Below are 26,875 nucleotides of genomic sequence, written 5' to 3'. Positions count from 1 at the left end.
GAAAAAAAAAAAGTCGTTTTCTTAAACCAGGTGCATTTCGCAGATTCACACCGCTAGGCGCGCTTCCGTCGTCGACCCCTCCTCCTCCTCCTCCTCCTCCTCCGTCCTCGGTATCTCTCTATCCTGTCCGGCCAAACAGCAGCTACACTCCCGGTCTCCGAACCCACCACCGAACCCGCGACGCAGCTAGGGATACAGACATCTTGATGGCCGCCGGTAGCTCACGCTGAACCCAAGCCATGGCCCTCCCTCCAGCCTCGCCCCTGTCTGCCGAGCAGATCAAGGCGCTCTTCAACATCCTCACCCACTTCGAGACCTACCACGAGATCGAGAAGTTCAAGAGGCCCGAGACCATCGCCAACTTTGGCCACCCCTTCGTCCAGGGCCGCTCCGGCTCCTACGCCCGCGAGTGCTCCGCGCCCCTGCTGCAGACCATCTTCACCTGGTTCACCCTGAAGCTGCCCGGCGTCCGCACCTTCGCCCCCGACTTCTGGAGCGTCCGCGTCCAGGGCATCATCGCCAGCTTCGCCGACGCCGGCCTGTCCGAGGCCTACGACAAGGGCGCCCTGGGCATTAGGAAGACCCTGGCCACCAGCTCCTCCGCCGTCATCGAGGCCGTCGTCCGCGGCGCCATCGGCGGCGCCCCCTACAGCGACCCGGCCGCGCGCCCCGCCGAGTACGACCTCGCCAGCGCCCCCGACCTGGCCCGCGCCTGGGACGACGCCATGCACGACCTCGTCTACGGGGACCTCTGCGACGACCTGATCGACCACCTGGCCAAGACCGAAGACTTTGACTCTCATTCCCCCATGACGCGCGCCGTCAACGAGTACATCATTCTCCAGTAGGTTCCATCCCCCCTCCATCTCAGTCCCCCCTTCCCCCCCGCAATGGCCCAGGTCGGAAGAAGCCCTCGTGTGCTAAACACCCCCGGTCGGTCCAGCTTGTCGAGCCTGGTCCATCAGGTCTTGATCGTCTCCCCCGAGGGACAGTACCTGGTCAAGCTCCTGGAGCAGGTCCACAAGATGGTTCCCTACAACATGGTCCGGCAGACCCTCAAGGTCGGCAACGCCGCCACCATGATCGCCGGCATGATGAAGATCTTCCTGGCCAAGATCAGCGTCGGCTCCGTCTCCAACTGGTTCGGCATCACCAAGGACGCCGCCGACGGAATGAACCTTATGCAGAGGTAAGTCACCTTTTCACACACAGACACACACACACACACACACGCACACACGCACCCAATGGCTCACACCGGTCCGCAACAGAATCATCTCCGTCATTCTCGGCTGGGACTGCGCAGAGTTCAAGAAGACCATCGACAGGATATCAAAGGCCAAGAACAGGCCGAGCAAGGGCGCCCTCGACGCCATCCGCGCGCACGTCGACTCGCCCAGCGAGGCCCGCGAGGCCGCCCGCGCCGAGAGCGTGCGCCGGGGCAGGTCCGTCATCGCCGTCGTCCTCGAGACCGCCGACCCGGTCCTCCTGGCCGACCTGAGCGGCGACGAGCACGGGCTGTGCCTCGAGTACTACGCGGCGCTCCTCGGCATGCGGGACCGCGAGGTCATCATCGCCACCCTCTGCAAGCAGAGCCCCGACCTCCTCACCCAGCTCGTCCGCGAGGCCGTCGCCGGCTTCGACCCCATCATCCGCGCCGTCCACAACAAGGTCGACCTCTCCGACCACCTCAGGGACGCCCAGACCTTCCTCGACCAGCTCATCGCCACCAGCAAGCCGAGGAAGGGCAGGTCCAAGGACGACCCCGACGTCATGCCCACCGTCGAGGACTACGTCCAGCTCTGCAAGAAGAACAGGCACCTCCTGTACAAGTGGCTGCACGCCCTCTGCAAGAACTGCCCCGAGGTCGCCGACCAGTTCAGGGCCTGGTGCAAGGACTCGCTCACCGCCTTCCGCAAGGCCAACAGGGGCGGCGAGAGCATCGAGGACCAGCTGACCGCCATCTTCTGCCGCGTCCCCGACGCGACAAAGGAGGCCCTGCTGCCCATCATCGACGCCCAGGCCGCCTACCTGCGCGAGCTGGACGAGCTGTCGCTGGCCCGCATGCAGGCCATCCTCAACGGCGGTTCGTCCAGCATGGCCGGCCCAGGCGTCTATCTCGCCCGGTGGCAGTCCCTGATGGACGAGACCCTCATCACGCCCGCGAGCCCCATTGGCCCCGTCCGCCGAGGCAGGGACGTCAAGGCGCCGCCGCCACCACCGAAGGGCAAGCGCGCGTCCGCGTCGAGCAACGCGAGCGAGGTCGCCGCCGCCGTCGGCAAGATGAGCATCTCCTCGGCTCCCGAGGCTCCGGACGTGCAGCCCGTCATCGAGGCGCTGGCGCCCATGTTCGAGAAGAAGCTTCTCTTGGTATCGAGTTCCAACGGCGCTGCGGCCAACGGCTCCGGAGATCAACACGGTGTAAAGTTTTGATTATTACTCCCCTTTCTCTCTCTCCCTCTCTCACCCTCACACACACACACACACACTCTCTCTCTCTTTTCTTGGATGGCTATGAAGGGCGTATGCAGCGTTGACATTTTCGAAATGATCATTTTGTGGGTTCTTGGGCAACAGATCAGGGGGCAAGGTTATATACACTATGGGTGGGGAGCATGACTGCGCATGGTTGCACGAGGACACGGCTTTGTGTTTTCTCGCTTCAACACGCCCGGCCTGGCGTCTTGGGGGATTTGGTTTTGGCATTAGGCGGGTGGCAAACGGTCCGAGTATAGACACTGGAAAAAAGAATCGTCAGAACATCATGACCGCATCCAAATCAAAGTGCCCTTTCACGACTTTGCGGTAAGGATATATATAGCTCTTCAGGTAATGACCTAAAGCCGACGAGCCATGGGCCAAGAGCACCCGAAGCCGGTTCTGCGTGAACCCAGGGAGCTCGGTGGAACGACGGCGGCCAGCTCGGAAATCAACCGTGCCCTAGCTATTCTTCTGGCGGCTTGACGATAGAAAAAAATATACAAGACTTTCCTATGGCCTTCGATATGTAGTCTGGAGCGAGCAGCAGGCTGCAACGGCATCGGTGTAGGGCAGATCGGTTCCAATCAAGGCGCCAATGACAAAAGCCAATCGTGGACATCAACAGAGCTCTATCATTCCAATATTAAAATCTACGTCCATCTATCAAGTCACCTGATTTTATTGTCTCTAGTTCCCGTAGTTCTCATTCTCAACGGGTTCGACGGGGCACAAGATGCAACACAGCGGCTGCATGCTTTTCTACCCTCTCTCCAAGCCTGCCGACATAAACATAATTATACTTCGCTTGCGGTCTGCTTGCTGCGTCTAAATCGTCCCAGAAACTTTGAGCACTGCTTCGAGACCGTCGAAATCCCAAATGTCCACCCCTTGATACGGACCGTGTAGACAAACAAGTAGACGAGAGCCCAGTTGGCGACGGCAAAGCCGATCAAGATGCCGAACGAGGGCCACTTGTCGGTGGAGTGGACGTTGAGCGTTCGCATGTACTCGCTGCCGTCGCTGTACGGGCAGTAGCCGCAGTTGGACGTCGCCTCGGGGTTCTCCAAGTACCCTGCCCTGGCGACCTCGTTGACGAATCGCTCGGCGTACTGTCCGCAGGTCGACCCAGGCGGCGGGTTGAACCGCGCAAGCTCCACTGAGCTGCACTGCACTGCCTCTGGCGGGAGGACCGCGGATAGGACTCCACGGGCGAACCAGGTTGACGGATTTATGTAGTACATCCAGTACTTCCAGAAGACTGGCGTTGAGTCGTACGGAACCAGAATGCCGTTGAAGATGGCTACCATAACGAAGAAGAAAGGAAGAATCTGCCAGAAGGTGAATCAGTTACTAACTCTCAGCAGTCACTACAGATGGGCACTTACGTTCGAGATCTTGGAGTAGGAAGGCCCAAAGGCCGAGATCCACTGTCCCCAGCTCGATTGGAAGAGAGACCAGACAAGGACCATCAAATAGCTATAGCTCGCGGCAGTCATCGGGTACCCCACAGGGAAGAACCACAAGAGCCAGTAAATGGTGGCAGACACTATGGCCATGGGTATCTCGCAGACCACGTTGGCAGTGCAAAAGGCAACCCATCCATACGTGCGGCTTGGCAGCTCTCTGTGTTCCCAGAGATCCCGGTTCTGGAAGAACTTCAACACAACGGAGTTGACCACTGTCGGTGGGATGAAGCTATCGTTGTATCAGCAAGGAGGGTTTCAATGACCGCAAGGTCTTGTATTTAGGTGCACTCACAAGATGAGGATGATGGCGCTGAACATGCGATTCTGCGTGCTTGCGATGTCGTTTCCGAGCATCCAAAACGTCTGTTACTCGAGTCAGCTTTCACGTTGCTCGACAAGATCCGAAGGAGGCAACGCTTACAAACCCGTTGAAGATGCCGATAATGGCGTGAACAAATACCCTGCTGTACAAGTATTGGGGTTCACGCCAGTGCTGGACAAACATTCTCTTCGTGAGCAGTAGGGATTGGTATGCGGTAGACGCCGCAAAGTCCGTCTGAGCCGCCAGACTGGTCGTGGGCGGGCGTCTCTCGGCAGCGATCTGGTCAATCTCTGCGACAATGGCCTTGTGCTCGTCGGACCTGAGCCACTCATCGCCCCAGTCAATGCGTTTTCCGTCGGAGGATGCTGAGGCTGTCTCCAGGATAAACTCGGCCACGTTGCGGCTCGGTGGGCAAGGGAAACCCCTTTGCGCAAAGTAGTCGATGACAACGGAACCGTTTGTGCCAACCGGGCCAAAGTAAAAGGTCCTTCCGCCCCTGTTGAGACCGAGGATCATATCGAATTGCTCGATAAGGTCAGAGGAAGGCTGGTGGATAGTGCAGATGATTGCCTGGCCTGCGTCACATAGTTTTCGAAGGAATCTGACAATGGAAAACGCAGACTGGCTGTCAAGACCACTCGTAGGTTCGTCCAAGAAGAGAAGGAGCTTAGGCTTAGCGGCTGACAGGTCGTAAGTCAGTCTATGAAGCCACTACGGATGTTATGCAAGTTGCTGGAGAACTCACCAAGCTCAACTCCGATGGTGACTCGCTTCCGTTGTTCGACTGTCAAAGAAGAGATAATGGCGTGCTGTAAGTCGCTCAACTCGAGTAAATGGATGATTCTGTCCACATAGGCAATCTTCTCCTTACGCGGAATTGCACTCTCTTGCCGTAGCAACGCGGAGAATTCCAGTGCTTCTCGGATCGTTGCAGTCCCCTCATGGATGTCCCTCTGCTCACAGAAGCCAGTACTCCTCTGAAACTCGGGACCCAGGCTGGCTCCGTTGACCAACATCTCGCCAGAAACCACGCCGAAATTCTGTCTCTGAGCAATAGTGTTGAGCAGAGTCGTCTTGCCAGCACCAGAACTACCCATAAGCGCAATCATTTTTCCAGGTTTGGCGTACCCACAAACTCTGTTAAGCAGCTGTCGCTCCCCGTTGCCATAAGGAACCGTGTAGTTAATGTCCTTAAACGTGAAGACACTTTGACCGTCCCCAATAGGCTCAAACGTTTCTTCAGCTACTTCGGCCTCGTTGGCCTCTTCTTTTTTGGTTCCTCCTTGTTTGGCGAATATCAGAGACTGGGCTCCGGTGCCCTTGAACTTGACCGTCTCAACAGCCAAAACAGTCACACCTAGGTAAAACACGGTAAAGGCGGCTATGATTCCAAAGTTGCGCCACAGGTTCGCCCTCGAGCTGAGGAACCGTTAGCCATCAGTGGTGCGGTAAAAGACAGCAGCAAACATACTATTGGTATGAAGCCTCCAAATAAGCTGGACCGCTGACAGTTGTGTTGCCAAGTGTTGATCCAGGAAGAGAGCAGCCCTGGTACCTGGGATCCGAGCCAGGTCCACGCGGCACCAGTTGAGACTCGCTGCACTGCAATTCCCGTGCGAAGAACTCGTTCGTTTCTAGCGCCTCGAAACCATAGGCTACAGGATTGATATAGTAGATCCAACCAAACCATATTGAGTCGCTGAGAAGAGCGGGTTTGGGAATGACATATCCTGTCAGGATGAACATGATGTTCAAGACTACACAATCAGCAGCCCATTCAAAGGTTTTCTAAAGGGAGAGTTAACAACGTACCGACACCCACAAGGCGGACTGAATCATCTACTGTCGATGAAAGTGACGAAAACATCCGGTACATAGTTGTGAGGCAGAAGGTTGTCGTATACACGAACAGTGTATAGATCCAAAACTTGGCTGCGTCAACATCGAACCGACCTAGGAAGTAAGCGGGCACGCAGAATAAAACAGTCAAGATTAGGATCAGCGGGAAGTCCAAGAGCATCCTGGAAATCACCACTGCCGATGGTCTGTAGAAGGCAAAAACTCGTTGTCTCTCGATTGTCGCACGCCCGGATATTGCAGGAACAAGCTCCGCAAACTGGAGCCATCCGATGAAGGCGATGGAGAAGAAGACGATACCACCGCGCGCGAAAACTGAGGATGTATCTTGTCCGGAGTTGTAGAAAAGTGACGAGACGATGAGACTGTTGGCGACAGTGATGACTAGTTTCGTATAGAAGGAGCTGAGGTCGCCCCAAAAGAGCCAGGCTTGACGCTTGGTGCAGGCGGCGACCTGTCTTAGGAATGATACGGTGTAGACAGAGTCGCCAATGACGGTTTTGCTCTTGGCTGCATCGGCTGTTAGGAGCCGACGCAAGTGGACAGGTGAGGCAGTTCAAACTTACAATCCTTCACTGTGGCCTCGAAAACACGGTGCTTCTCGTTGTTTGCCGACCTACTTTCACGTTCATAGTCCTCAACATCTTCAAGTATGCGCTGGTAGTGCTCGCTGTTGAGGAAGGCCTGCTCGAGCTCCTCGGCCGTTTTGGGAGCTGTATCCTCTCGGCCAGGCTGGAAGCGTCGCGCGTTCTTGTCGGCAATAGAAGTCAGGAAGTCGGCGGTGGTCCTATGCAACGTTCATGTCAGTTGATTACAGCAAGAAAGCCAAATCGCGCTATGACTTACTGCCGTGGGGGACATAAATAGCCCAAGTCTTGGAAATATTTCTTCGCTTCATCTGCTGGTCCTTGAAAAAGCATGCGTCCGTCGTCTATCACAAGGACCTTGTCCATCAACTCGTAAATCGATTCTCCTGCTTGATACAGCGTAACAAGCGTAGTGCGGCCGCTGACATCGGTGTACACACGAAGCGCTTTGGCAAAGCTCAGGGCTGTGCTGGCATCGAGGCCCCGAGTTGAGTTGTCCCAGCAAACAACGGATGCTCTTGTGGCCAGCGTCTCTGCTAGACTTACACGTTTCCGTTCTCCTCCGGAGACACCTGTCCAGGATCAGCTCCGCAGTTCGTAACCAACGATGACGGGGCGCCTACCTCGGATATGTTCGTCTCCGACCAATGTGTTCTGCGTGTGCTCGATCCCAAACATTTGAAGCAGAGAGTCTAGGATGGGCGGAATAGTCCACTGTTCCCGCTTCCGGGTTTTGGTCTTCAGGGCAAACCATAACGTTTGCCATACCGTAAGGGAGGGGAAATGGCGGTCATCTTCTTCACAGTAGACGACCTCGCCTCTGAAGCGTTGCAACTGGTCGTCGGCTGGGATGACACCGTAGTGAACGTCGCCTTCAACCTTGACATACTCGTCCCGTTGATTTGCAATAGCCTTGAGGAAGGTCGAGCAACCCGAACCCGGCCGACCCAAAACCAACATGATCTCGCCGTGGCGCACCGTCCCCGTCATATTCCTGACGAGGTCGACGGTAGGGTCCTTGTGGAGCTTGAGTTTGGGGAAGATGCTGGTGACAAAATGGTAGAAGTCGGGTCCGAAGGTATTCAGCAAATCCCGGGGAAATGTGATGACTTGTTTGGTCGATGATTCGACGCCCTTGACCGTCAGGTTCTTGAATGACACACCGAGACGTTTCGCCGGACCGCCGCTCGGGGTGCGCATGTCCATGATCCCCCTTCTGAGGAAGTCGGGCAGGTCGAATGAGTTGTCGGCAGACAAGCTGGGGGCAACGGTAGAATCGCTCTCGCCGCCGGCATCGCCATTATGCTTTTTGGACGGTCCCTGGTTGTAGGCGGCGGAGTGCTGCCTCTGGATCGTACTAAGCTCCTTCTCAAGGCCATGAAACTCCTCAAGCGCAGCGTGGACTGAAATGTCGCCGGCCGCATTCTCGCCCCATCGGCCGTCTGATTCCGGCCCCATTGTTCCGGCCATGGCGCTCTTTTGCTGAGGCCGAAAAGTGAAGGGATTTCGGCTGTTGTTGTTGTTGTTGCTGTTTTCGCCCTCAAGTATTTTGTTATGGATATACTGGGGATGGTGTGTTGTTCGGTAGAGAAGGAGAGACACGCGATTCGCGAATACTGGCAGGTGTGCAATGTGGATTGTGCAGGACCAGGGCGGTCCCCTTCTCTTTCCTAAATCGCAAAAGTTCAACGAACACTGAAAAAGGAAAGGAAAGGAAAGGAAAAGTAAAGGGATAAAACTCACCTCGAGGAAACAGCGTCTAATTATTATGTCGAGTCGTTCTAAGCCAAGATGTCTTTCTACCTAGGTACCTAAGCTGGCTCCACTCGGCTTACATGCCGTCAACGTTATCGTCCATTAGGAAACCCGTTCTCGACATGCACTCCACGGACGACGATGCTTTGTAATTCGCGCCGGGCCGTCTCACCTCCTTGCCTCCCCCCAAGAAAACAAGGGTTCTGAGATGCGCGTTCTGCAGAAAAAGGGGGTGGAGAGATTGTCGGTCTGCCTTTTGAGTTCCGGCACGGCTTTCAAGCTTGTGGAGTCGATGTAATCTCGAATTTCCGTGGGAGGGATGTATGACCAACCCAACTCAGAAACTGCGTGGGACCAACGGATCGCCTCCGAAAAGCCCTCGTCCTCGGGTTTATGTGCGTAAACTCCACGCCGGCTGGAGTGATGACATACCGCCCGACACTCTTGCCAGCCAGCAGAGCCTGCATGTGCACCGCATCTGAGACAAGCGCCACTATCAATCCGGTTAGGGCCAAGCTTCTTCCCGCTCACGAGCAAAGCGGAATCCAAATTCCTTGGGAGGGTCCTGGTGGGGCCCGGCATTTGAGCCACTCTGCCGCCTCTCTAGCGTGGCAATGCGTCGGTGGCGAGCCCGGTTTCCAGCGCCAATACCCAGCCTGACCAGACTATATGAAGCACGACAAAGACTTGAGCATACGGGCGTCTTCGCTGACTCGAGAGAGCTCGCCATTGCATTCACCATCTTGAACCTATGGGCCGGATTGCAGTCCGACGCAAAGACCCGGCGTTTGCTGATGTGTTGTTGCACAGCCCCTCCCTCCTATTCCCGTAGCCGGTACCCAGGCCTTTTCTTAGGAACCTTATTGATAGCCGCTGTATGGCAGTTTCCCGGTAGCTCTCCTCGACGAGACACACCACCGCACTCTCGACGAGATAAATGAGGTAGGTCTCTACGATATGAGGCCCTTCGATAAGAAACCTAATCTGCCGTTCAAACTTGCAGTTCCCGACCCGCCAGGCGTTGCAACGGATCGGCGCGTGCTGCAATGGGAATCCATGTCTCAGGGCAGCACGGTATCACTCATGCACCTGACGGGACGTGACATGCACAGCTCTGTACCTTTTTCCCGCTAAATTCCGGCCAAGAGCATGCGCATACTTTCCCACCGTACCAACAACTCCTGTCAGCGGTGTGCAGCTGAACCCGTCCTGTCCTGGCCTGGCCTGCTTGCAACGAAGAGAGATGCTATGTATCACGGGCTCACAGCCCCTTGGATTGGCTTTACGCTTTCCCATTCTGGTATCCCGGCCTCCTGTTGGTATTGGCCGGCGGGACGCCTGCAAAGGCTTTCCCCCCTCTCTTTGTCAGGAGCCTATCTTTACTATTCCAGGGCACAGATGCGTGGGTAGTCCCGCAGCTTAGACAGTGACACGCAGCAACTTCTCGCTATGTGTGGCTAGCCATAGACGCCACGACCAAATGCCAAGTACGCATGAAGACGTTCTCACAGTCAGTCAACTGCATTTTTGGAGTCTGGATTTGAACCTGCGGTCAACGTGCTAAACTCCGACGTCATTGCTCCGGCCCGCCTGGCCTGTCAAGAGGGCCCAGACACCGTGCAACGCCAAGGTTGTTATATGGCTCATTCATGTTGACTCATATTCACTCAACTCGGCCATATTTCTACACCTTGTTCGCAACGCAGAGACTGATGAGTTAAGTGATGAAACGGGCTTGACGTGCAAGTAAATCACTGGGCAGCATTGGACACAACAAGGCGGCTGACTCGGAACTTCTCAGATAAAGGCGGGCTGGAAACACTCGAAGATGGATCGACCCAGTCACTATGACCTTTGACTCAAACACGCCTTAGTCATATAGTCTCTCGGACGGGTTCATCTCGAGAAGCTCTTCCACGTCCTTTGGAACCTCAAATTCCTTCTCCGCTGGGAGCAGTCCCAGATCGATTAGTTCCCCATCATCGACGCCGGGCCGCTCTTCCAAAACCCTCTTCAGTTTCCTGGCACGCGCCGTGACATCCTCGATGCCAACAATCATGGTGGCGACCCAATCCCGACAGATATCGGGGGGGATGCCGATCTGTATGCTGCGGTGCTGCAGTCTCTCCAGGCGCACGTCCCGCTCAGGGTCCCATTGAATCTTGATTTCGCGGCCGTCCCTGTTCTCGTTTCCACGACGAGCTATAACACCCTTTCGAAGCAAACCGATAAAGTCGCCGTGCCTCATCTTGAGCGCCAAGATACGTTCCTGTCCCGGATCCTTGAACGAATACCCCGCGCGATACAGCATCCAGGCCCAGCTCGGCTTGATCCAGGTCATCCGGGTGACTTTGAAGCCCGGCGACGCGTCGAGCCTCTGGGCCTTCACAGCTGCCGTCGCGATGGACAAATTATAGGCCTGGTAGACCGTAATACTTTCCTCATCGAACCATGCTCTGATTTGGCGGAAAGGGGAGGGCGGTTTGTGGCCCTTGTTGTCGTTTTGGCCCGATGCACTGGTAGGCATATTGAATCCTTTGTAAGGTTCGTGAGGGATGCAGCGAAGCAGGCGCGTCGTCCATGCTTGAGACTGCCATGGGTCTTCTATGAAAGAAAGCTGAGTGATGGCGCGGCGCGGAGCGGACATATATCTTTTCATGGCCGGCTCACAAGCCTTCAGCCACGACGCCACGAAGCCACTGCGGCAACGGAGGAGTCACGCCGACCTCCGCTATTAATTACTCCAATTGTGTAGTCGCATCAAGTCCGAAACAATGCGGCCTCGCGGCCGTCTCGCTGGGTGGTTTCACTTGCAGGAGTCAACGCTCTGTTGAAAGAGCTTGCCAACAGTCTCTGAAGCCATTGAATCAATCTTTCTGTCAGGCTCTTCGACGAAAACCCGGGTGACCGTCTCGAGCTGAATGCCTTCGGGGTCACACACGTCCCGGCCTCGCAGTGACTTTTGGCTCTCGCAGCGATCATGGCGGCCCTCCGAGGCGAAGATGCCTACCCGTCCGGGAGTCTGGGAGTCTTCCGGCGGCCCGCTGTGGATCCACACTCGGTAGCCATACTGCCGGCCCATCGGGGTAAGCTCGAACGTGTCGAGTCTCACGTTTTGCTCGCCAACGGGCGCGACGAAGAGGATGCGGCCCCGCGTGAACGAAAATACCAGCACGTCGAGCCATCCGTTGGAGGAGATCATCACGCCAGCCCAAGCAAGATATGCCGTCGGGAGCTTGACGCCGCCGTGCTGCATCACTTGTCCCAGAGCCAGAGGCGCTGTGCACAGGAGGAAAACGAGAGGATACATCAAAAAGACAACACGCGTTTTTACATCCGTCTCCTGGTCCTTCCGCCTCAATATATGAGGCGAACCCGTGAGACCGGGAGCGGCATCGACAAAAGCTTCCTCCACGACAGCCACGGCCTTGTCCTTCCGATGAAAGTGAACGAAAACCGCGACGTAAGATATGGTGCCCATTGTGATCAAGAGAACCATCCATATATAGTGTAGCGTGACACGCAAGATTGCATACTTGGTATTGATCCAGCACTACCACCTCAAAGTCAGCAACAGGTCATTAATAGCTCAGCTGCGGTTGACGGAGAACGGATTCGTTTACCCAAGCCCCGTCGCGGACGTAGAAGCCCCGGCGCCTGCGCCGTTGCTGGCAATGATTATTATACCCAGGACAGACGCGAGAAGCACGAAGAGCCACAGGAAGATGACGACACCGTAGAAAATCTTGTATGGTATCCTGATTCCTCTTACAAGCGTCAGGTAGGTGTGGACCGCAATGGCCGCAACAAAGGCGGTCGAGGCGAAGTTCCCCGTCGAGATGAGCCACCCTTGCACCCGGCATCTTGGCGAGTTGCCGGCGATACCATCCTCCACTAGCCATATGATGCTTAAGAGGAAGGCGCAAGCTTGGATCGTATCTGCCAGGAGAACGTTGAGTAGAAGGACGAGGAACTGGCTTGGAACACGTCTTTGTTTCTCGCTGGTATGTGCGTGGTATCGAGTACTAAGTTCTTGGGGTAGCCTAACGACGTCGTCGGTTTGCGTAGATGACTGCAACCGTTTCGGGCACGTCCTCGAAAGCCACAGTGCTAGTCGGCCGATGAGATAGACAAGAAGCGTGGAAGATGTGACAAAGGAAAGGCCAGAAAAGGCGACCACGGCTTCAAGCCCATGGCGCATGTCGGGAGGGAGTGGAGAAAGAGTATTGTCGTCGCCCTTCATGACTGCAAAGGTACTAAAGGGTATCACCAGGTCGGTTTGATGCCATATCTGCCGGCTTTGCCCAAGAACCTGACATCGCTCCAAAAGCAGCCAAAAGAGAGTTGCTGCATCACAAGGACATGTCGCGTAGGCTTGCCTCCTGTACTTGTACCATCCAGCGGCAGCGCGCCCGGTCCGATGCCAGTGGCTTCGCAGGGTTGAGTCTTATTCTACGTCTGACAGCCGCACATCGTTGGCCCCACAGATTGACGTTGAGGAAGTCAGAAAGGTCGGGCATTTCGAAGCTTCCTCGTTTCGTGGCAGTGTTTCAATACTGGTGTTTCTACTCAGCAGGGCTCTCCTGATGGGCGAGAACTCAAATAATCGACGACTCATGGTGTAGGAACAACCTATGGGCTGTCCTTTGGGGATCAAATCTGTCATGAATCTGGATAGTTCGGCGAGCTAGTTTATTTCAGGTGGCTTGGCTTCTCCTGGACCTGGCAATCTGGTATAGAAGCAAAACAATGAGATCACCGAGTCAAGGAACCGGGCCAATTAAATATTGGGTTACAGTTGGAACTGTCAAGAAGTCTGCACTTTGACTATCTATATTTGGTTCGGGGCCGGTTGGAAGCCAATCAGCCCATTGTGTTATTCGCGGGAGGCAAGGAATATGTGGTAGAGTAGAGTTCAAGGAGTGGAACTGCTGTCCAAACTCTAAAATTCCAACCCCCCGGATGAAGAGAATAATGTCGATTTTCAAGAGTCATCAGTACACGTGTGCAAATCTAGTGATATTAAACCAGTATTTACATGACAAAAATCTCAGTGAAACAAATGTTTATGTCCTGAGTGAAACGTAATCAGCACGCTTACAACTTAGAAGGCAGAAACCGGGCTTACAGTAACTAAATGACCATGTGCAGTCAGTAAGGTTCGCAAATTGATATAATCAGCGAAGAGCTGGCCTGTCGCAAAAGTGACCATCGCGCTACAAACTACCTATGTAATCGGACTGATATAAGGACAGAAATATACCTACTCGGATACTTCGCTAGCTGGGGCACTTGTTAGGTGCATCAGTACATAAGCATATAGCCTAAAAAGTCATCCAACTAGCCATGCCTCTAGCCGATGAGTAAAAGGTGTTCCAACCCGAGATTGAAGAACACAGCTCCTTTCCAACAAGAGTAAATTTTCGCTGATTTTACATTGTAGTATGCTCCAAAGACCCGTCAAAGGTCAGCTACATTAAGGCAAACCATGTCGTTTCGATGTCATGTCGGCGTCGGTCACCGAAAATTACGTGCCCGGTGACGGGAGAGGAGGCCGCAGTCAAACGCCTTGAGCGAAATGATTCCTCCTCAATCTAGGTATATTTCTCGAAAGACAGTAAGTAATAAGCTATATACCTTACACAATAGAACCACTTCAGGAAGCTTTTCTTCCAATACCGGATTTCCATACACAAGCTCTGGATCGGTTTCTTATCAGGTTTGCCCTTGTCGCTAGCGACTTCTGCTACAGCTTTTCTTTAACAAGCCTGTCTAATTGTCCTTGACGCAACTGGCTCAGTTTCAGTATTGTTGTAAACTATCTGTAATGAGCACCTCTGGAACTGCTGAATGTTCAACGTGGAGGGTGCCGCTAGGATACGGAATACTTGCCCATAACATAGCACTCTCACTTAAAACCGGTAAGACCAGCACCCTAGCCTATCTTTTATTGGTCATAAGCATCATCTTTGACTGGGGGCATGGTGTGGGGAGGACAAGGTGCCAAGACTCAACGACGTAGAGAAACATGATCGCTACATCGATAAGTACGACGATACACGAAAGAATAACATCTCACGAGCTATGAGTAATAATCCTTCCATCTAGCGCACAGATTGGACTTGTTAACGCCAGTCGTGTGATCTTGATACATAGATCCATGTTGATTCTAAAGGAATAGTCGAGTAATTGTAACTCGCATCTTTCTACGTCTAATTCCTCCTATAAGATAGACAGAATCAACAAATAAACCTTTTGTAAGACAGGTTACACGCCATCTTGTCTCGGATTTGAACGCTTCGTTTGGCCTTGCCTCAATTATAAGTGATCGGTTCAAGCGAATAGGATTTCTGTCGCGATGTCTGTCGTGGAGTAAGATAAATTAATGTCTTCTTATGGCTTCTGTAGTCTAGCAGCATACTTTGGGGAAGTCTTATTCATCATCACTCATGACGTCTCGAGGAAGTTGCTGTGCTCAATCTTTTGGCTTAGGCACAGCTATCGACCGTGCGGAACACGCAAACCAGTAGAAACCAGAAGAATAGCTTCGGAAATTCCCAGCCAAGCAACGGAGTCTAGTCTGCAAGCTTCGTTTGTACATTGCCTGCCCAAGGGTTAGCCTGCTGTCGATCTTCTGCAATGTGCCATCCGAAAGGATGTGGAGCATGGAAGGACCTGGCAGACTCAAAACGAGATGTAATGTTGGCGCTGAGGGTCCTATCAAATAGTTAGCTGATCGGCATGTGGGAGGCAGACACCCCACATTTCTCAGAGTTTCCCGGACACGTTGAGTTGAAGCATATCGACTACCTACCTTGCACTCGGCCGTCTACTACTATGGCAGAAACACTCAATTTGACCCAAGAGCCTCGAACGGGTCAAGTTGGAGTTGGGTCAAAACTCTGACCAACTTTCTTTATGTCTGGATATCCGACTTATCGGACATTCTGCAGTTTAATATCCGGTGAAGGATCATGAATTATCTTCCACTCCACTTCGACAAGGGCGTTAAGTCATGATGCTCCTCTGTCGACGCCAGGCGAAAACCTACTTACTACTAGTTCACCCAGAAGTAGTTAATCACGTTTTTAGCATTCCATCCAAAATGTCGAAGCTTCGACCTTGTCGAACCGCTTGCAATGCCACGAGGGCATCTCATGGCAGCCCCTCCCACTTAACATCATCGTCGGTGTCTGTGCTTTCGCTGAGATTAGTCCGAGCGGTGATGCCTATGGAGTCTATTCTGAGTCTACCAGTACTTGAAATGTATGCCTGTGATGCTGAGTGGGTAGCTGAGGGACGAACCAGGGTCGCTTGGTGAAGATTGCTCTTGCCGATCAGCCCGTCACGCAGACTTCCTACGAGAGGACCCCCACGAGAAAGATTTCTTGGGCTCTACGCTAACTGCTTCCACTGCAGTATGACAGGGCACAATGACAACTGTCTGTGCGCACTACCTTACCGAGCAACTGATTCGAGAATATTGACCAAATTGACTGTGCGATCTACAAGATGGCGTACTAAATAGGACATTCCACTGCTTATCACAACGCCGGCTGCCCGGTCACGCTAGGCATCGATAGTGGAGACATGAGAGTCGAGAAGATTTGAAGGTCAGCTTGCTTCATGGCCATATTTCCTTTTGTGAGCCTATTAGTTGTTTTTCTTTTGCTTTTTTCTTGGCCATAATTCCATACTTGCCCAAGCTTCGCAACTCGCAGAGAAAGAAGACCTAAAGACTGCCTGCGGCAGGACCCTACTTGAGTCACGACGTCAGTCGGCCAACCGATGGCCACCACTCAAATATCCGCCTTACTCGCTTTGTTTCTCGGACTGAGTAGCGTAGTACAAGCGGTAGACTTGACGGCTATTCCGTCCTGTGGCGTGAGTGAATCACTAAAGCATCATATACGGCACCAGCTGACGCGTCTAGATCAAATGCGTCTTGCAAGAACTCCATCTCTCTGATTGTGGTAGTACAAACCAAACTTGCCTGTGCGCTGATGATGTTTTCATTGGCCAAGTAGAAACATGCATTATTGCGAGCTGTACAGTGAAGGAGTCGCTGAGTAAGGTTCAACATGATGATACTACCCGTGGATATCACGCTAATCGCTCCTGTTTTATAGTTGTAAAAAATCAGACGAGCAGTGGCTGTGGAGTGTCCCCAGCAGAGTCCCTCGCTAAGCTCAGTAACGTAATACGACATGTGCGAGCGTTTACTCTGGTCTTTCCAACTATTCCTCTTATCATGCGCATCGCCAGTAAATGGATGAAGATCTCATCTTGGGGCTGGGATGACACTACGATCATGATCGCATATGTATGGCTCGTCCTATCCATCGCATACAATGTCTAATATCCTGCAGGCTTTTCTTACGGTTTTCACTCCACTAGGCTTTATTTGTAGGCCATTCATTTTTCTCCATGGTATACCTAAAGACTTACGTATGTCACTGTAGCTGAAAAGGCTGGCGCCGGAAAAGACATCTGGACTTTGAGACCTGAGCAAATAACCGATGTTCTTTTGGTGAGTTCTGAGAATGTCTCCAAATTACGGATCAGGATGATAACTAGGACAAGATATTTTACATCCTGAGTATATGCTACATGTCTTGCCTCGCGGCTATTAAGGCTTCAATCCTCTTTCTATATCTCCGCATCTTTCCGGATGCAAGGTTTAGAAGGATCCTATGGTCTACTCAACTTGTTAACCTTATGGGTTACATCACGTTTGTTACCACCACAGTTTTCTCCTGTCAGCCGATAAGCTACTTTTGGACCGGATGGACAAGAGAAACGGAAGGCAGATGCATTAGCCTAAATTCCTTTTCTGAAGCACATGGCGGATTCAATGTCATACTGGATGTCTGGATCCTGCTATTACCGCTATCACAAATCTATAACCTTAACATGAAACTCAAAAAGAAGTTGAGCGTCATGCTCGTATTTGGCATTGGAATGTTGTAAGCACAATCGGTCCACCTATGAAGTATTTTTTAATTGCTAACATTGGGAAGGTTCACGGCAGTCAGCATTTATCGTCTCTACGTGCTCGAGGACTTTGCGAAGTCCTACAATGTTACAGGTTAGCTTCCACTCATTCCTGCCATGTCTGCTAGCATTCTGACATGTTGTTGAACGCTAGCCGGCTCGTTCCAGACTTCAATCTGGTCTACCATCGAGCTCGACGTAGGAATCTTTGTAGCCTGTCTCCCAAGTACCCGTGGGGTCTGGAGAAGTCTGTGCCCAAAAGTCCTCCAAATGGCGCGAATAATATCGGAATCGGACAGATCAGCGGCTAATGACACCAAGAATTCAGGACAGATTCCAATAATAAGTTCCAGAAGCCACGGACGGCGCGTTGTATCCAACGAGGAATCATCATTATCCGAGTTGGTAGGAGAGGATTCGAACAAGATTCCTATGCGCGATCTGATTCAGTCGAACAATATTATCACAACGCCACCTCAGACTTCTAAATTGCCAAAGAATCCGATCAGACAGACAGTGGTGGATCGTATCAGGCAGTTCAGTTCGCAGCTGAGATTAGAGCCGAATGCGCACGGGGACGGGCAACCGAAGGTATAGCGGTAAACATTGGCTTCTAGAGAATTCAAGAACCCCACGGCCGTTTTCGCCGCGGTCGGACACTTGGTTAAGCTTGAGATGACTGGCGCCTAATATCGATCGATATCTGCCATGATGATAAGAAGAACGGGTAGGAGGAGAGCATATGAGGCAGCATGAATTCTCAAAATGGGAACTCGATAGCCTGTCGTGTGTTTCGAGTGTATATGACAAATTCATTCTAGGAGTTATTCTGGTTGTGAAATCTTCCCAGCTTCCAGTGCTGATGGCTTAGTTTCCGTTGCACGAGTGAGCCCGAGTACATTTAGCGCAATAGGCGCAGACAGTGTGCCAATCACCTGTTTGTTGAGACACACCGGGAAACCCCTTTGATGCTTGTTTCTCGGGCCGCTGTGGACACTCGTCTCTCATAAGTGGAGAGATAGAACCCCACCGCTTTACTATTGTAATTCCCCCTTCAGTGGGCAGCCGATGCATGCCGACCGCAGAATGTCTTGTGTGTCGGAAACCCGAGGTTTAAGCCGATGCCGAACAACTTAGCGGTCAATAATGGCCAAATCCTCGCTAGCTTTCACTGTGTTAATAGTTGCAAGTTGTCCAGGCATTAAGGGAGGAGAGTTTTGTGGTGCATCTGTCCAGAAGCAAAAGGAGTGAGACTCCCAACTGGCATATTTCAAACGATTAAGTTTGGTGTAGCTACAGTACCAGGTCATTAGGTAATCTGGTCACACTATTAAGGGTCACATGATGTCTACCCCACATTTTACAAGGCTACATAAAACCGTAGTCATATTATTATAGTGTAAACTCCAGCCAAAATACATGTTTCTAATATCGTGTATACCAGCCACGTACTTTAATACATTCAGTAATCCTATCTTGGATAGAGTCTATTAACCTCCAGGTAAGTATTGGAGGTAGAGCCCTATATACCTCAATTAACTGCCTCTGAAGCTCTTGTCGCGATGCATTCAGACTAACATGTGGTAACCTTAGGCAGAAGGGAAAGTGGGCCTGGCGGAGGAATCCTGATGTATTAATTGGCTAGATATTCTGGTGTGACCAGATTAATGACCTGGCACTGTAGATGACTGGGAAGTTTATTAAGAAATATAGTCGGGCAATGTATATTTAAATAGACGGCTACGGCGGTAGGTCATACCGAAGTACATGCACTGATTGGCCAGTAAATATGGATCCATCTTATCAGATGATCTAATCTGATCACCCGACGCATTAGGCGCCCATCAGGTCTTCGCCTGCTGACACAGGTTTACCCCCCTCCTCGAGCCAGAGGTGGGATTTTAGGCACCCTTCAACTCGCTGTTCCTGCCGATCACCCTGATTCTAACTTTGAACTTTCTCTTTTCTTTCCTTTCCGGAATCTCAGCCACCAAATCTCTCCTGACACTTGCTCACGACTCCGTATGTCGTTCCGAGTATTTCCACACCAACCGAACCCCTGCTGACTGAACCCCCTGTGCAGGCGCAAACTGGGTGCATAGCGGAGCGAGAGTGGAAAAGAAAAAAAACACCCTCTCCATTTCACGGATGACCAATCTTACGGTCGCCAGCTCTAGGTTGACCTTGGGCGTTGAGTGTACGGGTACGGGCACGATCGCCACCCAGACGCCTCGGAAGCTTACAAGAAAGCTGTTCCGAGCCCGAATACACTATCCGATAAACACGAGGACGTAGAAATCGGGACAATGCCGACTTTGGGGACGAAGCTCGGGCCCGCGGCTTCGGCCCCGAACACTGAGACATCGCCACTCCTCGAACCCGAGCCCTCGTCCAATGCCGGAGCACCGAGCCGAAACGACCGCACCACAACATCCCAAGATGCGTTCCCCGGCGTCGCACAACTCGATGCCGCAGCAGGGAAGCTTAGCAACACGGAACGCGTTTGGCTCTTTGTCGGGATTTTCCTGGTCGGCTGCGCCTACGGCCTGGACAGTCAGGTCCGATCCGCATTCCAAGCTTACGCTACTTCCAGCCTCAACCTGCATTCGACTCATTCGACCATCAACCTCCTGCGCAGCGTCGTCGCCGTGGCCTCGCAGCCCACCGCAGCCAAAGTTGCCGACATCTACGGCCGGTTCGAAACCATTTCGGCGTCGATTCTCTTCTATGTTATCGGGACAGCCCTGGAGGCCAGCGCAACCTCCGTAGAGTTATTCTGCGTAGGCGCCATCTTATATCAGATCGGGTGGACCTGCATCGTCCTGCTTCTCGAGGTTCTCGTTGCCGACTTCTCGTCCATGCGCTCCCGGGTATTCTTCAGCTACATGCCGGCCATTCCTTTCGTCTTCAACACGTGGATTAGTGGGAACGTAACGGCTGCTGTACTGCGCGTAATGTCATGGAGATGGGGCATTGGAATGTGGGCTATCATCCTACCTGTATGCTCCATTCCGCTACTTACGAGCCTATACTTCGTCGATCGACGTGCCCGGAAGTTAGAGGTCCACTCTGAGTCAAAGGGAGCAGCGGTTGACCTATTTCACCAACTGGATGCCATTGGTCTTGCCATTCTCGTCGCGGCCTTCTCCTTCACTCTGGCGCCTCTCACCCTGGCCGGAGGAACCGCTAGCCATTGGAGGTCCCTCGGGATCATCGCCCCCCTTGCTTTTGGTCTGTCATGCATTCCCGCCTTCATATTTTGGGAAAGTCGTTATGCCGAAGCTCCCCTCATACCTTTCCGCCTCCTCAAGGACCGCGGAGTCTGGTCGGCTTTGGCGGTGCGAAGCCTTCTCAACTTTGCGTGGTCGACTCAAGGAAACTATCTATTTACCGTGCTCGTGGTAGCATTCGATTTCTCCATCGAGACGGCAACCCGCATCTTGTCATTTTTCTCTTTTTTCGGCGTTTTCAGCGGCGTTTTGATCGGCATTGTCATCTACAGTACCCGCAGACTCAAAGGCATCATCATAGCAGGCGCTTGCATTTTTACGGCATCGTTCGGCATCCTTATTTTATACCCCGGGGGCGCTACCCCCGACTCCCAATCAGGCATCATTGCCGCGCAGATAACCATGGGCCTGGCGGGCGGCTTGTTCGCATACCCAACTCAGGCGTCTATCCAGGCTTCTGCTGACCGTGAGCACGTCGCTGTTATCACCAGTCTCTACCTTTCAATCTACAATGTCGGTAGTGCCTTGGGGAACTGCTTGTCAGGTGCTCTTTGGACACAACTTCTCTTTCCGACGTTGCAACACAACCTTTCCTTCCAGCCCAACTCGACGTTAGCCCAGGCTGTTTACAACTCACCATTCTCGACCATTGAGCATTATCCTGTTGGCGGAGAAATTCGAGATGCTATCATCGACAGCTATAAGGTTGTTCAGAGGCTTCTGTGCATTGCTGGATTGTGTATATGCATACCGATGATCGGCTTCGCCTTTGCGTTGAGGGACCCGAAATTATCCGAGGAACGAGTGCAACCGGAGGCATGTACAGAGTCTGACGACTGAATGATGGATGGCATTTCAAGCAGCTCATGGTGTATGCGCACTGCTCAGTCAAGTCACTTGGAGCAGTGAACAAGGACATGATTGCATATGAGAAGGCTGGCGCAACGGAAGAAGTCGGTCTAGTCTGGTGTCTGGATTTACACGCCTGTAACTCCATGTTTCACTTGATGCCATTCCCTTATAGAATCAACCACTAGATCGATAGAGTTTACCTGGGTGAAAGCACAGAGGATACCTGAGCAAATGATTTGCCCACATTGCACAACTGCTTTAGCGAGTTTTGTTTCAATAAGATACTCTATGAATTATGTGATATCAATTGGTTTGATGGAACTGGCAACTATGATGATTGGCGCTCCCTCGCATGTGACCACCAAACTTCATGAGAACTCTCGTGTGTTATCCTTTTTGAAACCCCTTTCATCTTCTCTTAGCAGGGAACGCCGTTGCAGCAGGGTCCAGCGTCAGTGTCCGTACACCAACTACCACCACAGCATGTACCATCGCAGTGGCAGCGGGCTTCAACCTATTGCTCTATTAGCCCTGGTCAAGGGGGCAGGCTTTACCTGAGCATATCAGTTTGCGACTGTGCTTACAAGACCTCTGATAGTGTCAGGGTGCACGTTGACACTAACAGCGTTAACACCGGCAAAGCCGGTAACCAACACGTAAAAAATGGTCGTAACCTTCATCTTGATGCTTTATGCGGCTCAGTGAATTTTGAGTTAAAGGAAGGCTTCAATGGAGTTGCTTTGAGTAAACACACAGGACTCCTATTAACAAGCTACTTGAAGTTATGGCCTTATATACCCAAACAAGATTTGGTATCTGGTAGAAAAGCTCTAGGTATTTTCGTGCCGCACGTCGGTGCTCCTTTGGACTGGCACGCAGACTTCCATTTTCAGTGCAGGCAGTTTCAAAAGTCCATCCTCCGCTCCTACGCCAGAACTAAATTGGCAAGAATTAAGTGTATTAGTTGATCCTCCGTGAGAATTACTCTAGTAAGCACTGGGATGCAGGGGGTTCGATAGTCTTGGCTTGTCATCAACCACTGTATTGGGTCAAGATGCCGAAGGTGAGCACCCCAGCAGCTGTGCGAAGGATCAGGTACCCCTAACTAAAGTGGCGATTGAACATGGGAAACCGGAGGTTTGCTAATCTAATAGATGATCAACTGGCCTTGCCGTACTCTGGTCAGAGTGACTGTAAATGATTCCAATCATTGTCTCATTCAGAGAAGGCAAATTGAAAATCCGTGACGCCAAAAGATGAGAATGTGTCACGTAACAAAACAATACCGTTAGTTACGTGGGCAGTAATAGTAGCTTATATATTGTGACAGAATGTTTATGTGAATGGGTACAATTGACGCCATGCAGGATCAGATGAAGTCTGTTGACCTTCTTTTTTGACACTGTTAACAGATTCCTCAATCGAAGCATTCCTCGATAATGGCTTTGGGCCGAGACGTCAAGTAGAGGTATCCGGAACTTTTGTTACTCAACGCCAACGCCCGCGCCCGCGCCCACAGAGTCCTCCCACCAGCCCCGCAAACCCTCTCATGCCAAATGAAGGATTCCAGATGGGCCACGGTTTGGGGCCAGTCCTCCAACCCAAGCAGGTCGGCGAATTTGTTGACACTATTGACGAAAGAGTCATAGGCGACGGTGCGAGCCGCCGCGATGCCGCCAATCATAGCTGCCCAAAGCAGGAGGCCTGCATCTTCATTCGTGGTTTGTTGCGGATCAGAAAGAATGGCGCCAAGTTGGCGGCACAGCTTCCACAGGATGCGCGGGTCTGGATAAGGGTACAGAACAGCATAATTGAAGACCAGCGCAGTCAGACGGCAAATCTCTGACACCCCGGGTGGCAGCGACAAGAGCCGGTAGAGGATCAGGTTCCGAAATTGAACGAATTCGCTCGCTTCGGGGGACAGGGGATGGACGTGCCCAAAAAAGGCGTCGATAAGCCGGCAGCACGCTTTAATGTCAAGGAGAATACTCTTGAAGTGTGCATCAACATGGAAGGCATCCGCCTCACTCGCGTCAGGTCGGGCGGCAGCTGCTTTTTCTTCCTGTAAGCAGTAGGCTTCCTGCATCTCCATGTCGGGCTTTTGTAACAGCGCGCTAGCTCTCAACATATCGCTGGACTGTAAGCTATCCGCAAGTCCGGGCGCCTTATTACTCAGCGAGGGATTCCTGGCCCTCAAAAGATGCATCCACATAGTTTGAAGGTTGGGCTCATAGCTCATCAGGCCGAGCCAGATTAGTCCTCCGAGAGATTTGACTGGGGTTTCGAAGTCGCCAGCATAGCGATCTTCCGGTGCTAATGATAGGAGGTATGGATTTTGATCGATAGATATGGTTACGAGGGAGAATACAAGAGTGTCAGAGATTGTGGTGATACCGGCCGAGAGTTGCTGACGAACTGTGCGGGCGATCTGATTTTGAGCTTTGAAGCGGGCTCGGCTATCCTCGATGGAATTCGTGAGGAACCGGAGACGAGATGCTCCTCCGGCTACAAGGGAAAGGAAAGTCAGCCGATCTGACATCGCACTACGATAAAGCGCGGCATGAAGAGGCTCCCTGGCAGCCGTTTGGATACCTGAAGAAGGTAACAGTTCGGTGACGGCTAGAATACACTGATCAACAGCCTCCCTTCTTAGCTGTACTATCGCGTGAACTTACTGTAATGAAAGGCTCTAAGAGTATGAGCATCCATCAGATCGGGGTGTGCTGCAAAGAAAGCACTGATCACTCTCGGAGGTGATGTTTGCGCGGGAAGTACCTGCTGACTTTCCACTTGATGTGTATGGTGGCACACGGCAGTTTCACCTTCTCCCGCCCGGAGAATCTCAGGATTTTGCTGAGCCGTGGGTTTTGGCTGGTCGGTATCGTGTGGCTGGACTCCTGTCGGCTTTGGCAGAATTGGTCTGGGTCCTGCTGCGGTCTTAGCGCGACGGGCCGCGAGAGCCTGTCTCGTGGCTTCCCGCTGTGCAGCTTTTCTTTTTCCTGCAAGACATGCGATAGTTTCATAGTTCAACCAAACAGGAATAGATGTGGCTGACTTACGGCTTAGTCTCTGATTCTCGCGGTTTTGGAGCTGCCTACGGAGCTTAGGGTCTGTGACGCCCTGCCACGTCTGCCCAGTCGATGAATGATCAAGCGGCATCTTGGCAGCATCAACCGAGAGTGGCGGTAGACCATGTATCGGTAATACGGACGACCTAAAGGTCATCATCCGCAAGTCTAGTCAAGTATGCCCCTGCAAGGGTGTGCATCCGCGTGTCGCAATGTTGAGGGGTCAGCTAAGATTGTGCGGTGTTCAAAGGTGCTTGCTTATTTATTGGGCTCAGAAAGTGGCAGGGCTCACCAAAGGTGGGTCAACATGTGTGTGTATGATCAAGGTTGATTCTATCTAACTATGCTGTACCTATGTAGTGGGTTAAATACCCCTAAGGGTATGTATCTAGAGAGTACCTGTGTAGGTAGTGTGTGGGTATTGTGCCTGTGGCAACCTCCCCCCTCTTGAAAAATGTATTCCCCCCTCTTAAAATGCTAATTCACCTGAATTCTTCCTGAGTTCTTATTCGCTTATTCTTTACCAAAATGCAGTTAGTGGCCCTGATGTAGTTAGTGATCCTGTAGTTATATCTCAGGGATAACGTTGCCGCTGTTGCAATTAATAAAGTTAGATAGGTTAATAGTGAGGTCTACTAGATTAATAGTGTTCTTAAAGTCAAGGCCTCTAGTAGTATAGCTATTCTAGGTGTTATTAGCTATATTGTTGTCTCTAGTAGTGTGGCTAGTTTAAGTGTAGCTGGTTATATTATATTAGAGGCTACTTAACACACTTTTGTTAGTGCAAGGAGAGGTATTACTTTTGTTAGCTAGGAGTATAGTGCTAACAATGTTATTACTCTTAATAAGTAAGTTAGTAGTGCCTAGGGTGTTATAGTTGTCTAAATTACCTTTAGAGCTTTTGTTACTAAGATTATTAACAAGTGTTATTAGATTAATTCCTATAAGGTGCAAAAGTTATAGCACTATTGTAGCCACATCGTCTACGCTGGGGTTCTAATGGCTTTAGTAAGCCTAAAGAGCTATATTAATGTAGTTATTAGTGCCTAGGTTATAGTTTATTGTAGTATTATTAGCTGCCTATGGCTCTGTAGCCTTCTCCTGTGCTATAGCCTTGCTAGCTGCCTATAGTTCTTTAGCTTTCTGCTGTGCTATAGCCTTACTAGCTGCCTATAGCTCTATAGCTTTCTCCTGTGCTATAGCCTTGTTAGCTGCTTATAGCTTTATAGCTTTCTCTTTAGTGTAGGTAATAGTAGAGTTAATGTTATATTTAATGTTCTTTATAGTGTAAATTCTCTTAACTATGTTGTTATAGTGTTCTAGGATCTCTAATTCTTTCTTAAAGTATATAGTGTAGTTATGCTTATTAAGTAGGTTATAAAGTAGCTAGATTACCTTTTTCCTAATAGTAGTGTTATTATTAGTAATATTAGCTTTAATAAGCTTAAAGAAATACTTAGGGTAAAGTTTACCTTTGCCTTTGTTATTGTCCTTAGACTTAGAGTTGTACAGCAGTATGTCTCTGTGCGCCTTCTTTAGTGTGTACTTAACTATAGTGCCTTTGTTTTTCTGTTTCTTTTAGCTTAAGTTACTCTTAAGTAAAGTAAAACTAACAGCTATAAGTTTAGTTTTAAGCTTTTTATAGTTAAGTTTATTAGTGTTAGTATAGTAGTTAAGTAAGGCAACCTAGACAGCTGTCTAAGTAAAGTTACTTTATTAGTTAGGTAGGTCCTAATTATAAAAGAAGTAGGTAGTAATTATATTATTAAGGTTAGGTGTATTATTAGTATCTAGTTTAGATTATATATAATGTACTATTAGGTAGGATAAGGCTTTACTATAGGCAGCAAAGTAAAGTAATTTTTTTCCTATTTCTCTAATAATATAATACTTTAACTTAATACTATAAATAATGTTTACTTTATTATAATTAAAGGCTTTAACTATATATTAAAGTGTAGCGTTCTAAATCTCTATATACTAGTAGTTAGTAGGAATTAGGAACTTAAAGTTCTTCTTCTTGTTAAGGATCTTATTCTTCTAGGTCTTAGTAATAGGAGTATAGTTAGCTATTATAAGAATATAGTAGTAAAAGATCTATAATATAGTAATAAGGGATCTATTAAGAGGTAAAGTGTCTATAAGTAGGTAGTTAATAAGATAGTATAGTAAGGCTAACTAGTAATAGTTTTTATAGTAAAAGCTAATAATAGTTATAGTAAAAAGAAAAGAGAAGAGATATTATTAGTAGAAGAGAAGATAT

At 50.9% G+C, this 26,875-nt stretch overlaps 7 protein-coding genes across 7 annotated transcripts; 3 read left to right on the top strand and 4 right to left on the bottom strand.

Annotated features, from left to right (window-relative positions):
• Positions 1–239: 239 nt before the first annotated feature.
• On the top strand, positions 240–2,433 carry LY79DRAFT_528998 (PX-associated-domain-containing protein; the record flags this gene model as incomplete). Its single annotated transcript, XM_060556078.1, has 3 exons — positions 240–844; positions 944–1,189; positions 1,272–2,433. The coding sequence occupies 3 exons, from the start codon at positions 240–242 to the stop codon at positions 2,431–2,433; spliced, it is 2,013 nt and encodes a 670-aa protein (XP_060407514.1).
• A 676-nt stretch (positions 2,434–3,109) lies between these two features.
• Positions 3,110–8,443, bottom strand: LY79DRAFT_572231 (ABC-2 type transporter). The gene is made up of 10 exons (XM_060559338.1): positions 7,337–8,443; positions 6,973–7,285; positions 6,693–6,913; positions 6,082–6,636; positions 5,741–6,026; positions 5,015–5,688; positions 4,369–4,949; positions 4,240–4,310; positions 3,867–4,176; positions 3,110–3,809 (listed from the first exon to the last, which is right to left on the bottom strand). The coding sequence occupies exons 1-10, from the start codon at positions 8,181–8,183 to the stop codon at positions 3,276–3,278; spliced, it is 4,392 nt and encodes a 1,463-aa protein (XP_060407513.1). The 5' UTR covers positions 8,184–8,443; the 3' UTR covers positions 3,110–3,275.
• Positions 8,444–10,338: 1,895 nt separating this feature from the next.
• LY79DRAFT_528984 (uncharacterized protein) lies at positions 10,339–10,995 on the bottom strand (the record flags this gene model as incomplete). The annotated part of the gene is made up of 1 exon (XM_060556076.1): positions 10,339–10,995. The coding sequence occupies one exon, from the start codon at positions 10,993–10,995 to the stop codon at positions 10,339–10,341; it is 657 nt and encodes a 218-aa protein (XP_060407512.1).
• Positions 10,996–11,274: 279 nt separating this feature from the next.
• Positions 11,275–12,711, bottom strand: LY79DRAFT_594994 (uncharacterized protein; the record flags this gene model as incomplete). Its single annotated transcript, XM_060561742.1, has 3 exons — positions 11,275–12,021; positions 12,092–12,136; positions 12,163–12,711. The coding sequence occupies 3 exons, from the start codon at positions 12,709–12,711 to the stop codon at positions 11,275–11,277; spliced, it is 1,341 nt and encodes a 446-aa protein (XP_060407511.1).
• A 3,956-nt stretch (positions 12,712–16,667) lies between these two features.
• On the top strand, positions 16,668–18,179 carry LY79DRAFT_572223 (uncharacterized protein). The gene is made up of 6 exons (XM_060559337.1): positions 16,668–16,791; positions 16,838–16,874; positions 16,931–16,998; positions 17,052–17,434; positions 17,489–17,556; positions 17,617–18,179. Exons 1-6 carry the CDS (start codon positions 16,720–16,722, stop codon positions 18,057–18,059), a joined length of 1,071 nt encoding a protein of 356 aa, XP_060407510.1. The 5' UTR covers positions 16,668–16,719; the 3' UTR covers positions 18,060–18,179.
• Positions 18,180–19,352: 1,173 nt separating this feature from the next.
• LY79DRAFT_572217 (major facilitator superfamily transporter) lies at positions 19,353–21,813 on the top strand. Its single transcript, XM_060559336.1, has 2 exons — positions 19,353–19,484; positions 19,546–21,813. The coding sequence occupies exon 2, from the start codon at positions 19,769–19,771 to the stop codon at positions 21,530–21,532; it is 1,764 nt and encodes a 587-aa protein (XP_060407509.1). The 5' UTR covers positions 19,353–19,484; positions 19,546–19,768; the 3' UTR covers positions 21,533–21,813.
• Positions 21,814–22,840: 1,027 nt separating this feature from the next.
• Positions 22,841–24,928, bottom strand: LY79DRAFT_572213 (uncharacterized protein). The gene is made up of 3 exons (XM_060559335.1): positions 24,604–24,928; positions 24,220–24,543; positions 22,841–24,163 (listed from the first exon to the last, which is right to left on the bottom strand). The coding sequence occupies exons 1-3, from the start codon at positions 24,770–24,772 to the stop codon at positions 22,962–22,964; spliced, it is 1,695 nt and encodes a 564-aa protein (XP_060407508.1). The 5' UTR covers positions 24,773–24,928; the 3' UTR covers positions 22,841–22,961.
• Positions 24,929–26,875: the final 1,947 nt, after the last annotated feature.

The sequence above is a fragment of the Colletotrichum navitas genome, assembly GCF_030913465.1.
Source record: "Colletotrichum navitas strain CBS 125086 chromosome Unknown LY79scaffold_145, whole genome shotgun sequence".
Taxonomy (NCBI): Eukaryota; Fungi; Ascomycota; class Sordariomycetes; order Glomerellales; family Glomerellaceae; genus Colletotrichum; species Colletotrichum navitas.
Note: the sequence above shows the minus strand (reverse complement) of the source record. Positions and strands in the feature narration are given on the sequence as shown.

What these genes read in the sequence shown, in the direction of transcription:
- LY79DRAFT_572231 (XM_060559338.1), bottom strand. Translation starts at nt 8,183, where the DNA reads ATGGCCGGAACAATGGGGCCGGAATCAGACGGCCGATGGGGCGAGAAT. An exon ending in AGTCCGCCTTGTGGGTGTCG is followed by an intron (nt 6,027 to 6,081) that starts GTACGTTGTTAA and finishes CTGATTGTGTAG; the next exon opens with TCTTGAACATCATGTTCATC. An exon ending in CACCATCGGAGTTGAGCTTG is followed by an intron (nt 4,950 to 5,014) that starts GTGAGTTCTCCA and finishes ACGACCTGTCAG; the next exon opens with CCGCTAAGCCTAAGCTCCTT.
- LY79DRAFT_572223 (XM_060559337.1), top strand. Translation starts at nt 16,720, where the DNA reads ATGCGCATCGCCAGTAAATGGATGAAGATCTCATCTTGGGGCTGGGAT. An exon ending in CACTCCACTAGGCTTTATTT is followed by an intron (nt 16,875 to 16,930) that starts GTAGGCCATTCA and finishes ATGTCACTGTAG; the next exon opens with CTGAAAAGGCTGGCGCCGGA. An exon ending in AAATAACCGATGTTCTTTTG is followed by an intron (nt 16,999 to 17,051) that starts GTGAGTTCTGAG and finishes AACTAGGACAAG; the next exon opens with ATATTTTACATCCTGAGTAT.
- LY79DRAFT_572217 (XM_060559336.1), top strand. Translation starts at nt 19,769, where the DNA reads ATGCCGACTTTGGGGACGAAGCTCGGGCCCGCGGCTTCGGCCCCGAAC.
- LY79DRAFT_572213 (XM_060559335.1), bottom strand. Translation starts at nt 24,772, where the DNA reads ATGATGACCTTTAGGTCGTCCGTATTACCGATACATGGTCTACCGCCA. An exon ending in CGAGAATCAGAGACTAAGCC is followed by an intron (nt 24,544 to 24,603) that starts GTAAGTCAGCCA and finishes CATGTCTTGCAG; the next exon opens with GAAAAAGAAAAGCTGCACAG. An exon ending in TCTTAGAGCCTTTCATTACA is followed by an intron (nt 24,164 to 24,219) that starts GTAAGTTCACGC and finishes AGTGTATTCTAG; the next exon opens with CCGTCACCGAACTGTTACCT.